The sequence below is a fragment of the Zootoca vivipara genome, chromosome 5 (genome assembly GCF_965207765.1).
Source record: "Zootoca vivipara chromosome 5, rZooViv2.hap1.1, whole genome shotgun sequence".
Classification (NCBI taxonomy): domain Eukaryota; kingdom Metazoa; phylum Chordata; class Lepidosauria; order Squamata; family Lacertidae; genus Zootoca; species Zootoca vivipara.
Window position 1 is genome coordinate 73,392,766 of NC_142588.1, and position 13,955 is coordinate 73,406,720.

A 13,955-nucleotide genomic window follows, 5' to 3' on the forward strand; every position below is an offset into this window, starting at 1 on the left:
CCAGTTATAAGGTGCGAGTCATACATAGTAAGATCAGAATTGGTCATAGAGACCTGGTTTGTATGTCACGTTAAACCATAGTTAAAAATAAACTATGGTTTATTGTGAATGTGCAGCATGCCTGTAGACGCTGCTGAAAAGATCCCGCTCTACTCCTCCCTTGCTGCTGGGGAAAAAGTCAGCCTAGCCTGTTGTGATGCCAAAACGGCAGCTCATGGTGTGTATATTTCCAAACAAACCTTAAGTACTAAGCCAAGAACAAACCTTAGCTACTGCTTGTGATTTGTTTGGAGAATAACAGACGACAAGCCCAGGTTTGAATGTCATGACAAGCCAGACTCTGGCTTGCTTCTCAGTGGCGTGGCTGCAACAGGAGCGGGGAAGGATCAGAGCGAGAACTTTTCAGCACTGAGCACGAGCACACTGCACTGTCACATTAAACCATGGTTTGTTTTTAACTATGGCTTAATGTGATGTGGGAACTGGATCAGAAGGATCAAACGCCTGCTTTATTAAAGCGTTTGCATCTTACAAGCAAAGCTGGTGGCTTCTGTCTCGGTCTACAACCCGAAAAGCTAAAGGCCTTTGCTTAGAAATCACACGCCTTAGCAGGTATGAGAATTTCAAATGTAGCCTACGCTGCAGAATATAAAAAATGTTTGTGAGCAAACAGTGTACTTGCCTGTTCAGGAAGGGATCCGAACCATTATTTGTAATAGACCTCATGTCTTGTGTCATGTTAGGAGGTGTGCTCACAGCAGTCTGAACTGGAGCCATGTTCTCAGACTCCATGGGAAGTTGTCTGTACAAATCAGCTTCCTAAAGTAGAAAATGAATACATAACTGTCAGTGCTGGGGCCGGGGGGAGGGGGGCGCCGCCGCTGGAAAACAGGTTTCTAGAGGTACAAGTCCCACATATGCACTAACCATCCCTATTTACCAGGGATGGTGCCTATTTCCTGCAGCCTGGTCTGGTTTGCTTTGGGCAGGTATTTTGTGCATGTCTTTTAACAAAAAAAAAATTTAAAAACTGCTGGCAGACACACATGTGCCGTAGAATTCTGTAGGGTTTGGCTTGCCCCACATCTCTAACCTCTAGATCAGGGATCCCCAAACTTCGGCCCTCCAGTTGTTTTGGACTACAGTTCTCATCTTCCCTGACCACTGGTCCTGTTAGCTGGGGATCATGGGAGTTGTAGGCCAAAACATCTGGAGGGCCGCAGTTTGGGGATGCCTGCTCTAGATGATAAAATGTCTAAGTAAGGAACCAAGGCACCTTAGCTCTAGCACAGGTGGTCACAAACTTCTTTCAGGTGTTCAGCAGCATTGTCTGCAAAAGCACCATTTAAAATCATACAGGATGTGACACTGCACCTTGCAATTGCTACAACAGGCAAAAGAAAAAAAAATCAATAGAAATGTTCCAAGTGATCCGTGGGGACAGGGGGAGTTTGGGAACTACCGCTCAAGTGTACAAGGCATACACATGCAGACACAAAACTGCCGTGACTTACTAACGGCCTACAGATCACAAATGTTACAAGGTGTTGCAAATATTTTAAGCGGCGATCCTAACTGAATTTAATGGGCCCACTGAATCCAATGGGCCTTACTCCCAGGTAAACTGTGTTTAATGTTGCATTTTAAATTGTTGTGACCTGCCCTGGGGCGGTATGGCAAAAGGCAGGTAATAAATCAAATTAATAACAACAAACAAACATGCAACAACAAAATGAGGTTAGGATTGCTGGAATCTGATCTGCCCAGTTTCTTTTTCCAAACCCTGCCCCCTTTTGCTGGAAACAAATACCCTAGCATGCGTGCATCATTTGATTCAATACATGGATCAATTTAGAAGTTTGCCGCTCATACCCAGGAACTAGCAAGTGGGTGCAATTTGTGCCAGGATGACCTACAGTTAATGTGCAGCAGCACACCTTGTTATCTTTCCTTTATTCGGAATATAATAACTAACTAAAGAGGAAGTAAGGATGCAAAACTTCTATACAGGAAGTACATGAGAGAATTGCAGGAATGTCTGTGTTGTGGTTTTGTTTTTGTTTTTTGTAGTCTTACAGTGACACCAAGTGGGGGGAAAGATGATGACACAGGGTGTGTTCCCATTTGTACTTTTATTCCCTAAGGAAAATACAAAAGGAACTTCTGTTAATAGAAAGTGCAGAGAATCCCTATTTCTCTTGAGAGTCGCCTACAAAACTGATTGCATACTGATCCAACTACAGATTGTAGCAAAAAAAATAAAAAGTGAAGAAATATAGCACATTGCAATTGCACGTTTGTCTGTGGGCATAATCCACTGGGAATTTATCCTGCATAAATTCACAGGGCAACAATTCCCAGAGTTACCTGAGAATGTATGGTGGGAATGTGGGCAATTGAATCTTTGTTATTGCTTCACTCCATATATAATCTTATGCTTGCACCCGTTGACTAACAGCAGCAACAGTCATGAAATAACACAAAACCAGCCATTGGGCGGGGGAATTGCATGTGTCTCTGTACCATTCCATTCAAGCTCTTTGCCACTTCAGGACAAGGTAAGTATCAAACAATTAAAAGCTGCTTCACCCTTCTTTTCTCCCAGCACAAAGGAATATCAGACGGCTCACATTTGCTCAAACCTGCTGTGTGTACTACACCTAATGTATCACAGTATGTATATGAAATATAGTATTGCTGGCTATTTCCTGTCATCCAGCCGAGCAGATTTAATTACTTGTCACTCTGGAAATCTAATGCCGCTGCTTTTGGAATGGAAATGGGAACCAAACCTAGTTTGGGATGCTGACACGGTACATCTGGCACCCTCCTCTCGGATTGCTAAATTCAAACAACTGTGCCTTTTAGACTTCAGAGAAACCTGTCGTTTTCATGGTTTCACCAAAATCACTTAATGTATGTCAATAAGTGCTTGTGTTTTAATCGAAGGGGGCTGGGCAATATATCGTCCAAATCAGTTGGAAGTCCATATCATGATATCGGTTTCATATTTTTTGACCTGGCAATATATTGCAAATCATGGTGGGTGATATGCAAAAATTGCAATGTGGGAAAAACCACGAAGCCAGCCAATGCTTCTCTCAATTCTTGCAGCCTGTTAACTCTACCAGCTCAGCTCTCCCCTGCCTCTTTGCAGCGGGCGGCAAATCACAAGAGCAGGGACTGGCAAAAATCACGATACGGGGGAAAAACTGTGAAGCCAGCCAATGCCTCCCCCCCCCCCAACACACACATTGACTTTCCCTCCCTTTGCTCTTCTCAGGAGCTCTTAGGGGAAGCTGTGGTCCAGGATCTATGAGTAGCGCTGTTGCCTCCATTGTGCAGATTTGCAAAATTGGAGAACACACAAATAATTTGCAACTGAACACGTGGAATGTGGTGTAGGGCTGGGTTACTCGCTTGCATCGCTGGCAAGGCTAGCCTGCTTGCCTGGGGCTGCTTCACACAATGATGTTCAAAGGCTGCCACCTAAATTTCAGCTGGCAGACTTCCTTATTACGTGCTCACCATTTAAAGTAAGGGTGGGGAAACCTTTTTTCCCTGCCAGGGGCGGCATTCTCTCAGGCGGTGATGTTTCGGAGGGTGGGCCCATGTCAGAGATGGGTGGGGCTAAAGGAGAAAATAGGGCAGGGCACCCCTTCTCTCTCTCTCTCTCTCTGCCAACCATTCTCCCCTCCTCAACCCCCCACATGGAATTAGGTCATCGGCCTCAGGTACCTTCTGTAATACAAGCAGTGGAAGCTTTGTGGCACTCCTGAATTAGGCCGAAAGCCTTGCCTATAGTAGCATCCTTGAATCTTCTGCCTCCAGGTGTTGTTGGACTACCTTTCGTCATCCGTTGGCTACGCTGGATGGTGCTGGTGGGGGTCTGAGTCCAGCAACATCTGGGGAGCCAACGTCGAAGAACTCTGGCCACAGGGCGACTTTTGTCATTCCAGAGGTTGCTGGACTACAACTCCCATCAGCCCTTGCAAGCATGGCTGGTCAGCAAAAACATCTAAACAGCAAAAGGTACCCCGCCCTGGCTTAGAGCGTGGGATATCTTTTCTGTCTGGCCTTCAATCCAGATTTGAAGCCTAAAGACAAAGCCTACAATTTTGGAGGAGGGGAGGGACACTAATTTGCATGTTTAAATCACATATTTAAATCACATGGAAGTTCCTGGGTCCATGGGTAAAAAGGTAAAGGGACCCCTGACCATTAGGTCCAGTCGTGACCAACTCTGGGATTGCAGCGCTCATCTCGCGTTATTGGCCGAGGGAGCTGGCGTACAGCTTCCAGGTCATGTGGCCAGCATGACAAAGCCGCTTCTGGCAAACCAGAGCAGCACACGGAAACGCCGTTTACCTTCCCGTTGTAGCGGTACCTATTTATCTACTTGTACTTTGCTGTGCTTTTGAACTGCTAGGTTGGTAGGAGCTGGGACCAAGCAACGGGAGCTCACCCCGTCGCAGGGATTCGAACCGCCGACCTTCTGATCGGCAAGCCCTAGGCTCAGTGGTTTAACCCACAGCGCCACCCGCATCCCAATTGGGTCCAATTAGGGATTGTGGGAGTTGTAGTCCAAAGCATCTTGTTGGGGGAAGGGTGAATTAGCGTGTTAGACTAGGATTCAAGTGACCAGGCTTCGAAATTCCCACTCAGAGTGGCTTTCGTTAAGGGTGCAGAGGGCTGTTAGGCAACCCCTGGATTATTTGGGGGAAGTTGTGGTAGTATGATGCTGCTTGAAATGTAAGGCCTCACTCTGCCTCGTGGTAGGGCTAGTCAACATCAGAGTTTACAGCATGTATGGGAAAACCTCAAGCCTCTATGAGTGTTTCTCTGCCTGTGTGGACTGTACATCTGAAATCTGATTCAGGAGAAAGAGAGATTGAGAGAGAGAGAGAGAGAGAGAATAAACTAGCCTACTGTACAGAAGGTAGAACTCAAGTTCATTCCTCTACCCACTTTTGCACTGCAGGAATGTGTCCCACCTCCTATTCTGGAAGGGAATGTGTCCCTCATGTGAAAAGCCTTCTTCACCCCTGCTTTGCAGCAAAAGAAGACTTTAATGAGGGGTGTTTCGGGTCTGCTACGGCAGTGCCAAATGGATGACAGGTCTGTGAGCACACAGAACCAGACATGACACTTCTGGGAGAGCAGCAAGTCACCTGGCAAAAGGAGTCCCTCCTGCAGGCCAATCATGACATGCTCAATTATTGACACCTTCTTTTCTTTCTTTCTTTCTTTCTTTCTTTCTTTCTTTCTTTCTTTCTTTCTTTCTTTCTTTCTTTCTTTCTTTCTTTCTTTCTTTCTTTTTTTAAAAAATGACCTTTGGCAGCCGTTGCAGTCTGTTCTCTTTGGTGGTGGTGCCGTGAGTACAACCATCTTCCAGAAAGCAAAGGGGAGAGGAGTCAGGAAAAACCCAAAAAGGGGAGATCAAGGCAGCTGTGTGATGTTGCTGCAGCATTCAAATGCCTCCCAATGTAGCAGCAGGTGGAGACCAGTTTCTGTAGAGGCTGCCAAAACATTGTAAACGCTTCAAAGGGGCTGCAGCATGCTCTAGTGTTCACTGTCTTTACACACACACACACATACACTTGATGTAACCCTTTCTTTAAACACACACACAGAGAGAAGGAACAGGTGCCTTATGCTGAGTTAGACCACTGGACCATCTAGTTTAGTACTGTCTACACTGACTGGCAGCAGTTCTCCAAGTTTTCAGGCAGGTTTTCTCTCCCAACCCTGTCTGGAGATGCCAGGGATTGAATCTGAGACCTTCTGCTTGCAAGACAAGATGCTCTACCCCTCAGCTACAGCCCTTCCCTGGCATAATTTACTCCGTGCAAAATGATTCTGAAAATCTCCATCCACATTTCCTGGAACCTTTCCTTGCAGAAATAGCTGCAGATGCGCCAGCCGCTGAATTGCCCCTTTGAGAATGCGGGAAGGGTCTGGTTTCATGCTGCTCCTCACTGTACTTCCGCCCCACCCGGTCCTCTGATGGAGGGCAACAACAAAAAACATCCAGCTCACCAAACCTCTTTAGCTGACAGGGTTTCCCGGACTTGTTTTTGGACTACAACTCCCATCACCCTTAGCTAGCAGGACCAATGGTCAGGGATGATGGGAATTGTAGTCCAAAAAACTACCGGAGACCCAAGTTTGGGAAATGCTACTTGAACACATAAGAAAAGCCTGAGAGGTCAGGTCAGCGGGCCACCTAGTCCCAACATCCTATTCTCACAGTGGCCAACCAAATGCCTATGGCAATCCTGCAAACAAGACCTGAGCACAGCAGTGCCCTACCAACTTGTTACTCCCAGCAGCGGGCGTTTCCAGGCATACTGTCTCCGACAGGGGAGATAGACCATAGCCACTGTGGCTAACAGACATCCCCTATCATCTGTGAATTTGTGCAATCCTCTTTTAAAGCCATCCAAGTTGGAGGCTGTCACTGCTCTTTGGTGGAAACAAATTCCATAGTTTAACAATTAGTGATTAGTGATCGAACATTGTCCCAACCTTCTAAAACTGAAGCGGGATATGGGGAAGGAGAAACCCCATCAGCTAAGCAGACAGCTCCGGAGAGCCGCTGGGCGTATCTCTCCAAGCAGGGCAGCTGCGGAGTCAGAAATTTCTGCAGAGCAAGCCTGCTGTAAAATAGCCAGGCAACAGCAGCTGCTGTCAAGTTGGGGACTCGTACTGGAGGAGAAATAATTCCACTCCCTTTCACCCAAACCCTTTTCACCTCATTTCAGTCGCCTAGCAGCCAGCACCCCCTCCCCCAAACACATATCATTTTTCCTCCCCTTAAATGGGTTGCATAATTCTACGATTCTATGACAAGAAAAGTCAACAGTAAAGGATTCAGGCAGCTGGGTGGGGTCTGCTACCTTGAGTCGACCATCAGTACCGCCCAGACTGCAGACAGGAAGTTCATAAAGGTTCCTGCTGATTAAAGGCTGCGGGCCAAGGATTGCACCACAATTTCTTTTTTTAAAGCTGCTGGCGGGGGCAAAAAAAAAAATCTGCTCCTCGTTAAAATTAGCACACACAACTGCGACACAGCGGAGCTCGTAAGGTTCGAACAGATCCGTCCTCCCAAGAGCAAGTGACATGCCTTGCACTGCTCGGCTAAGGATTTTTCAGGGTGCGAAAGCGGGGCCTCCATCCAACAAGCGACTGAACGCAGCACAGACCAGGGAGTGCGAAAGAAACACAATGCTGGGTTACTGGAAGCAGTCTTGCCGAGCCAATAATCTAAGCCTTCCGAAGTCACATCCGTGCCATGCATTTAAAGCACACAGCTTCCCCCCAAGCATCCTGGGAACTGTAGCTTGTTCAGTGCACCGGAAACTGTGACTCTGGGAGGCATAAATAACAATTCCCAGTGTTCTCTGGGGCAAGCCGTATGCTCCTTAAACCATGGTTACAGCCACCAGAACGGAATGCCTACTTGCCATTTTGGGGCCAGATGGCTCCAGAGTTGTATTTTTTAAAACAGTCGTACCTTGGAACTCGAATGCCTTGCAAGACGAGCAAGACGGAACAATCTCTTCCGAATGCCGCGAACCCAGAAGTGATTGTTCCGGTTTGCGAATGTTCTTTGGAACCTGAACATCCATTTCTACTTTCGTGGCTTCCAATTGGCTGCAGGAGCTTCCTGCAGCCAAATGGAAGCCGCGCCTTGGTTCCCGAACGTTTTGGAAGTCAAACAGACTCCCGGAACAGATTCCGTTCGACTTCCAAGATACGACTGTAAGACTTTTTGGTTCCTGAAATTCATTCTGATTGTGCAGATGAAATATAATGGATATAATTCTACCGGATGGGGTATCAATGTGTGAAAATATTCCAGATCCAAGGATCCCCAGGCATGCACCTCCAGATGGTAGAGACGTCAGGTGCCATCCTGGTGCCCAGGCATCTTCACTTGGTCGCAAGTGGCCAGAAGCCGACTGGCGCCAGGAGAATTTCGAACACTGATATGAAGGGTACCCGGTCGGAGACTATGCCCTGCATTCTTTTTGCCATCTTGTGCATCATTTTATAAACAAAGAAGACGTTTATATCAAAATGTAAGAGAGGCTCAGTGTAAACTGATCAGGGGCACTTAACTTCTCAGCAACAACAAAAAGACTGAGAAAGCCGCTCCATTGGGGTAACTGCCTACAGAAGAACGTAATGCTGCCAGCTTGCATTCATGTCAATGAAGATAAAACGGAATCCATTTTTATATTTAATTTTACTATTATTGGCCTTTGAATGGGCACAGCTTTCCGATGAGGGAGATTTGACATAAACAGCTACATATATCTTTGGCTAGTTATTTTAAAAGCAAAAAAAGATGGGGCTGCGCAGGGGTGGAGGGCAGGGGATTTTGCAGCCCACACTTTGATATGCCCTGATAGGGTCAGTGACATCCTTGGTACAACCCGCCAGAAGCGACATGCCAACTGGTGTCGCTGCACAAATAGAAACCGTACCTCTGTTTGCTGCCAAGAAATGCGATACCGCCTTACTAAATACAGTATAAACAAATGTTACCCTGGAATAGCCAAAGGGGGTTAAGGCAGAAATCCCAAAGGCAAAAGGACACTGTAGGCAGGAGAATTCCAGTCCCACCCCCATTCTAGATCTTTTGCATCCCTGTCCTAGGCATATTTACCCAGAAATAAACCCTGTCGAGTTCATTAGGATGAGCTCCTAAGAAAATGAGCACAGAATAGCAGCCTAAGCTGTTGGTTTTTTTATAAAAAAAGTGTAGACAGATCTGGTGTGATGTGTTTGCAACTTTGCTTAACTGCGTATGCTATTAGGGCAGGGAGCAATGTGGTTTTTCAATTTTTTTAAAATAAAATGAATCGGAAAAAATTTTCCAGAATGTTTTGCCTATGTAAATTAGGATAATTTGGCTTGGCCCTCCAGATGTTACTGAACTGCAACTGTAATCATCGTTGGGCATTGGACATGCTAGCTGAGGCTGTTGGAAGCTGTAGTTCTTCACCCTTCCCCTAGAGAGCGATCTAAATTCTTATGTTTATTATTTTGCTTGTATTTAGTAAGCAAAGCTAAAAACTTAGAAACTGCCAAGCTTATCTAATACGGTGTATTTACAGTTGGCATCCGTTCATTCTTACGAATGGACCTACACAACTGCAGGAATATAAAGCACTGAAAAACGTACGCAGAAAACTTTCACTGAATGCCGAAATTGCCTTCATAAAAACTGGACTATATTTAATTCCTACCCATATTGCTCCTTGGAGTAAGCGGTTAATTGTGTTATCTAGGGAAACTGATTAATATTTGGGGCAAAACACAGTATCTTCTAAAGGGAGATACTCCCCAGTTTGTGAAAAGCATTATTTGCAATGGTTCCGAATGCTTTCTTCCTTTGATTGTGTATTTTGTGTTTTTACGTTGTGATTTTATCTTGTGAACCGCCCTGAGACCTGTGGGTATAGGGCTATATACAAGTTTAGTTGTTAATAATAATAATAATAATAATAATAATAATAATAACAATTCCTTAAAGCCATGTAAAGGAAGCACCAGATGTGAGGCATTATAAAAGCCAAATCTTATATCATAAGTGAAGTCCAAAATTGTGCAACACGTACAATATCTGTAAATGCAAAATGACATCAGTTTCACAGCTGGCCGCAAACTGCTGAAACAGACTTAAGAACTAGCCCTTGGGAGTATTTGTAGCCTTTGTCCTAGGGAGGCTCTCCATGTGATGGTCATGTGGGCACTAGCCACCAATAGGAGCAAAGCACATGGGAATATTAATGCCCCATATACATCCTACCCCCCTCCCTTCCTCTGAGTCTGTTCATACGCCATTTGGAGAAGCTAGGAACAAGTCTGCGTGCTCCCTCACTGTGTGAGGGAGTGAACACCCAAACCAGGACACTCCATGGTTATTTGAACGCAAGCGTTCACCCAACTCTGCAGAATTCAGACCTCTTTAATCTTCCGAAGATCCAACAGCACTAACAGGGTGTGCCTAAAAACATAGCAATACCTGACGCATGAGTTCCTCCTGGCGCATGCGAATCCTCTCTCGTTCCATCTGGATCCTCTGAAGCCTCAGCTTCTGTTGCTGCTGCTGCTGGGAAGTCAAGGCATTTGGCATGTTCAATAAGGCGGCTTGAGGGTTCGGGGTAGGGTGGTTCTGCTGGGATATAGTTGTACTGGGTGTCATTTGCGGCTGGTGCTGGTGATTCATTACTAAGGAGAAAACACAGTTCAGAAAATTATTTGTATATTATTATTATTAGCACCTGTCCTTCAACAGAATATTAATTACAGCTTTAAAAACAGTCCAAAATAAATTACAGGCCAAGGCAAAAGAGGTATGTCTTCAGCATACAACCCCCTTCTAATCTAGGCTTTTAAACACCAGGGTTAACACTTTGAATTTGGCCCAGAAACGCGCTGGAAAGCAATGCAGCTGTTTTAAAATCTGCAGCTTTGGAACCACACTGACAGGTCCTTACTACTGTATGAGTGACACTTCCCCGTGCATTGTTCTGAATGTAGGAACAGAAGAGTGGTCTCCTGGATCAGGCCAATAGCCCATGTAGCCCAGTATCCTGTCCTCACCCAGATGCCAGTGGGTTGGCAAGCAGGACCCGACCTCAAGAGCGCTGTTCCCCTCCTGTGGTTTCGAAAAACCGGTGTTCGGAAGCATCACTGCATCTGACAGTGGAGGCAGAGCAAGTAGCCACTGATAGCTTTTTCCTCCATGAATTTGTCCTTTAAAGCCCTCCAAGTTGGTGAGACCATCACTGCCTCCTGTGAGAGCGAGTTTCATGGTAATAGTTGGTGGATCAGTGCCAGTGGATTTGCCCCGAGCTATCCCTTTGGATTCATAACTGAACTGCGACTTCAAACCACGTTGAAAGTCAACGCTTTGTGAAAGCCGTATTAAAAGTCATTGACAAGTTTTCAGCAGGGTGTTACAGTCACCACAAACTTAAGTGACTTGGTCTTTTGACTGAAAGTCACCCAAAGTGGTTAATTTAATCTGACGAACAATGTCCAAGTCAAAAAACCACAATGTCCAAGAACTCCTAATTTAATAGTTTAATAAAAAAACTGAGCATATTTGCTCTCAGAGCTCAGGAATGCCCCTCTTTCTAAGGTCCTCCATGCTCCCCTTTCATGCTCAGCTGCCTCTTAGATCCAACCGTGACATAAGAACAACAGTCTTGCAGGTAGGGGTGTGTGTCTTCAGCAAAATGCAATCGTAGAATTTCAGAGTTGGAAGGGATCTTGAGGACCATCAAGGCCAGGCATCCCCAAACTGCGGCCCTCCAGATATTTTGGCCTACAACTCCCATGATCCCTAGCTAACAGGACCAGTGGTCAGGGATGATGGGAATTGTAGGCCAAAACATCTGGAGGGCCGAAGTTTGGGGATGCCTGATCTAGGCCAATCGCCTGCAATGCAGGAATATGCAGCTGTCCCATAGGGGGAATCAACCTGCAACCTTGGTGTTATCAGCACCAAGCTCTAGCCAACTGAGCAATCCAGACAACTGAGTTTGTAGACACCTGGCTGATGGGCTTGCTTGGTGGGTGGTAGTGGTAAGCAGAACAGGCAGAAAGAACAGAGGAGGTTTGAGGAGAACAAGCAGAGAATGGAAACATCGACATCCATCCCAGCAGGCAACAGGTAAACTAGGTGTGTTGGAGAAAGCTAGACATCTTTTCAATGCTTCTGTTTAATCTCTCTTCTCTTACAGTTGACATATCAAAGCGGGTAAAACAATAATAAACTCAGAGGGAGGAAGTGGCTCGGAATCCATAGGGCTTTCACAAATAACAAAAGAAGAAAAGGAAGTAAAGCAAAAAAAAGGAAAATCCACACAAGCTCTGTGGCAGACTCTTGCCAACTTTCCCCCGAGAAACTTGTCTATACCATCTGAACAAAGAGTGCCTTCCCCTCCAAATAGCCTCTAGAAGGTTTACTTTGGGTTGCAGTCAGTGAAAATCTGCCCATCTGCGATTACAGCATGCAAACTGCATGAATAGCAAAATGGTGTGTTTGACAAACTGCTGGTATGTCATACCGATTCCTTTTCGGGAATGTCAGCAATTCCTTAGGTATCCTACTATTCCCCACCCACTCATGTTAAAAGGTAAGTTTAGGCTGGTCAATTTCCAGAGCCATCAAAGACATCAGTTATAACAGCTGCAGATCCCTCTCTACGTGCCTACTATGAATGATTCGGCGTGGTTTTAAAATTTAGCATAAAGTGTGGGATATTTGGCTGGTTTCAGTAACAGAACTGTGGGACGTGAGAGTGGTCTGAAATCACCCACTGCAATTCAATTTCTTATTCAATTCAATTCAATCAGACCATCTGATATGAGCCACCCTGATCACCTTCGGAGGACAGATGAGATGCAAACATTACCCCTCGAAAGCAACCATTTGTGAGTTACCTTACCACTGGGTATCCTATTTTTGTAGCCGCTCAGACATTGCCACAGGAGCAATTGGCTGAAGCAATGCTGCTAATAATGAACAGCAGTCCTAGAGTGTTCCCTCTGATAATCATTCCACCTGGAAGGAGCAGAGAGCAGTTGAGGCCTTCATGCAATGAGAACAGTCTTACAACAAGGGACGGTCTTTTGGGGCCACATTTCTGCCTTATTATGAAACGGCCCAGATACACTCTGTGTGATACCATATGTGTACTGCAGGGATATCCAACATGGTGCTCTCCAGATGTTGAACCACAACTCCCATGAGCCACAGCTGGCATGGCAAATGGTTGATAGATGATGGAGGGCATCACGCCGGCTGGCTAACAATGTCCTCCCCTTGCCTTTCTGCTGGCTATGAGGTGGAAATCATCCTCAGGGCAGGACCCACCATTCATACTGCGGGAAGAAGTCTGGTGCATTCAGCAAATCTGCCCACTTTTTTGCCCTTGTTTCTTGCTGGCTATGAAGCCGCACAGGTGGCTTTTGAACCCAATTTGAGACTTACAGGGGCACAAAAGCCCCATGAGTTTAAAGTGTATTTTAAGAACGTAAGGAGATCCTGCAGGATCAGGCCAGTCACAGTGGCCCATCTTGTCCAGCATCCTGTTCTCACAGTGGCCAACCAGGTGCCAGTTGGAAACCAGCAAGCAGGACCCAAGCACAAGAGCACCTTCCTTCCTGTGACTTCCAGCAACTGGTTTTCAGAAGCATTTTAACTGCCTCTGACCTTCCTGGCCCCCTGACTCATGAGCAAGTAAAAGAAACAGGGAAGTGATCTCATTTGGCACCAGCTGGAAAGCGACCTCACTTGGGCCACTTCCAGATAAGCTATTAATTTAGCATTCGTTCTGACTTGCTTACACAAAGCTTGTGGGGAAGTTAGACAACATTGGCTATTTATCAGGCATTCGTTCCCATTGATCCGCAGGGAACGAATTGTACAATGTACGGACCCTTTCCAGTGTGCTTTCTCATCACCTTCCTTATTGCAAAAAGTCCAGCTTTAGGATTCAAACCCTACTTGGACAATGGAGGAGGGAAAAGTAAGCTGAACCTCAGCACGACAGCATTCTCCCCATCTGCGGTTCCCAGCAACTGGCATTCAGTAAGGGCACACAAATGAGATCACAAGGCTACAACCACCTTCACACGTGACAACCTTGACCTCTCTAAGTCCCAGGATTAACGTGTGATTTGTGACCATATGTGTTTTCGTTTTGCACTGTAAACCGAAGCAAGATTATTTCTCTTCAGTCCACTGGGAAACTCAACCACGCTTACTTTCCAACTAGGCCTCGCACAGGCCCTTGCTATATTCTTCGTTAAGTTTAATGTACAAATTTACCCCAGAGCAGGGTTAACAACCATTAGCAAGAATGGTCCTTTGGCAGCAGAATGGGCGATTTATTTGCTGGATATACACGAAGCAGAGGCTACAGGCGGAG

At 45.9% G+C, this 13,955-nt stretch overlaps 1 protein-coding gene across 1 annotated transcript in view; it reads right to left on the reverse strand.

Moving 5' to 3' along the window:
• Positions 1-13,955, reverse strand: part of WWTR1 (WW domain containing transcription regulator 1) — a 90,760-nt gene that overhangs the window by 8,885 nt on the left and 67,920 nt on the right. Inside the window, exons 3-4 of the mRNA XM_035134023.3 lie at positions 10,037-10,242; positions 683-819 (exon numbers count right to left, since the gene is read on the reverse strand). Of these exons, the coding sequence (XP_034989914.1) occupies positions 683-819; positions 10,037-10,242 (343 nt within the window). The remainder of the gene's footprint in view (positions 1-682; positions 820-10,036; positions 10,243-13,955) is intronic.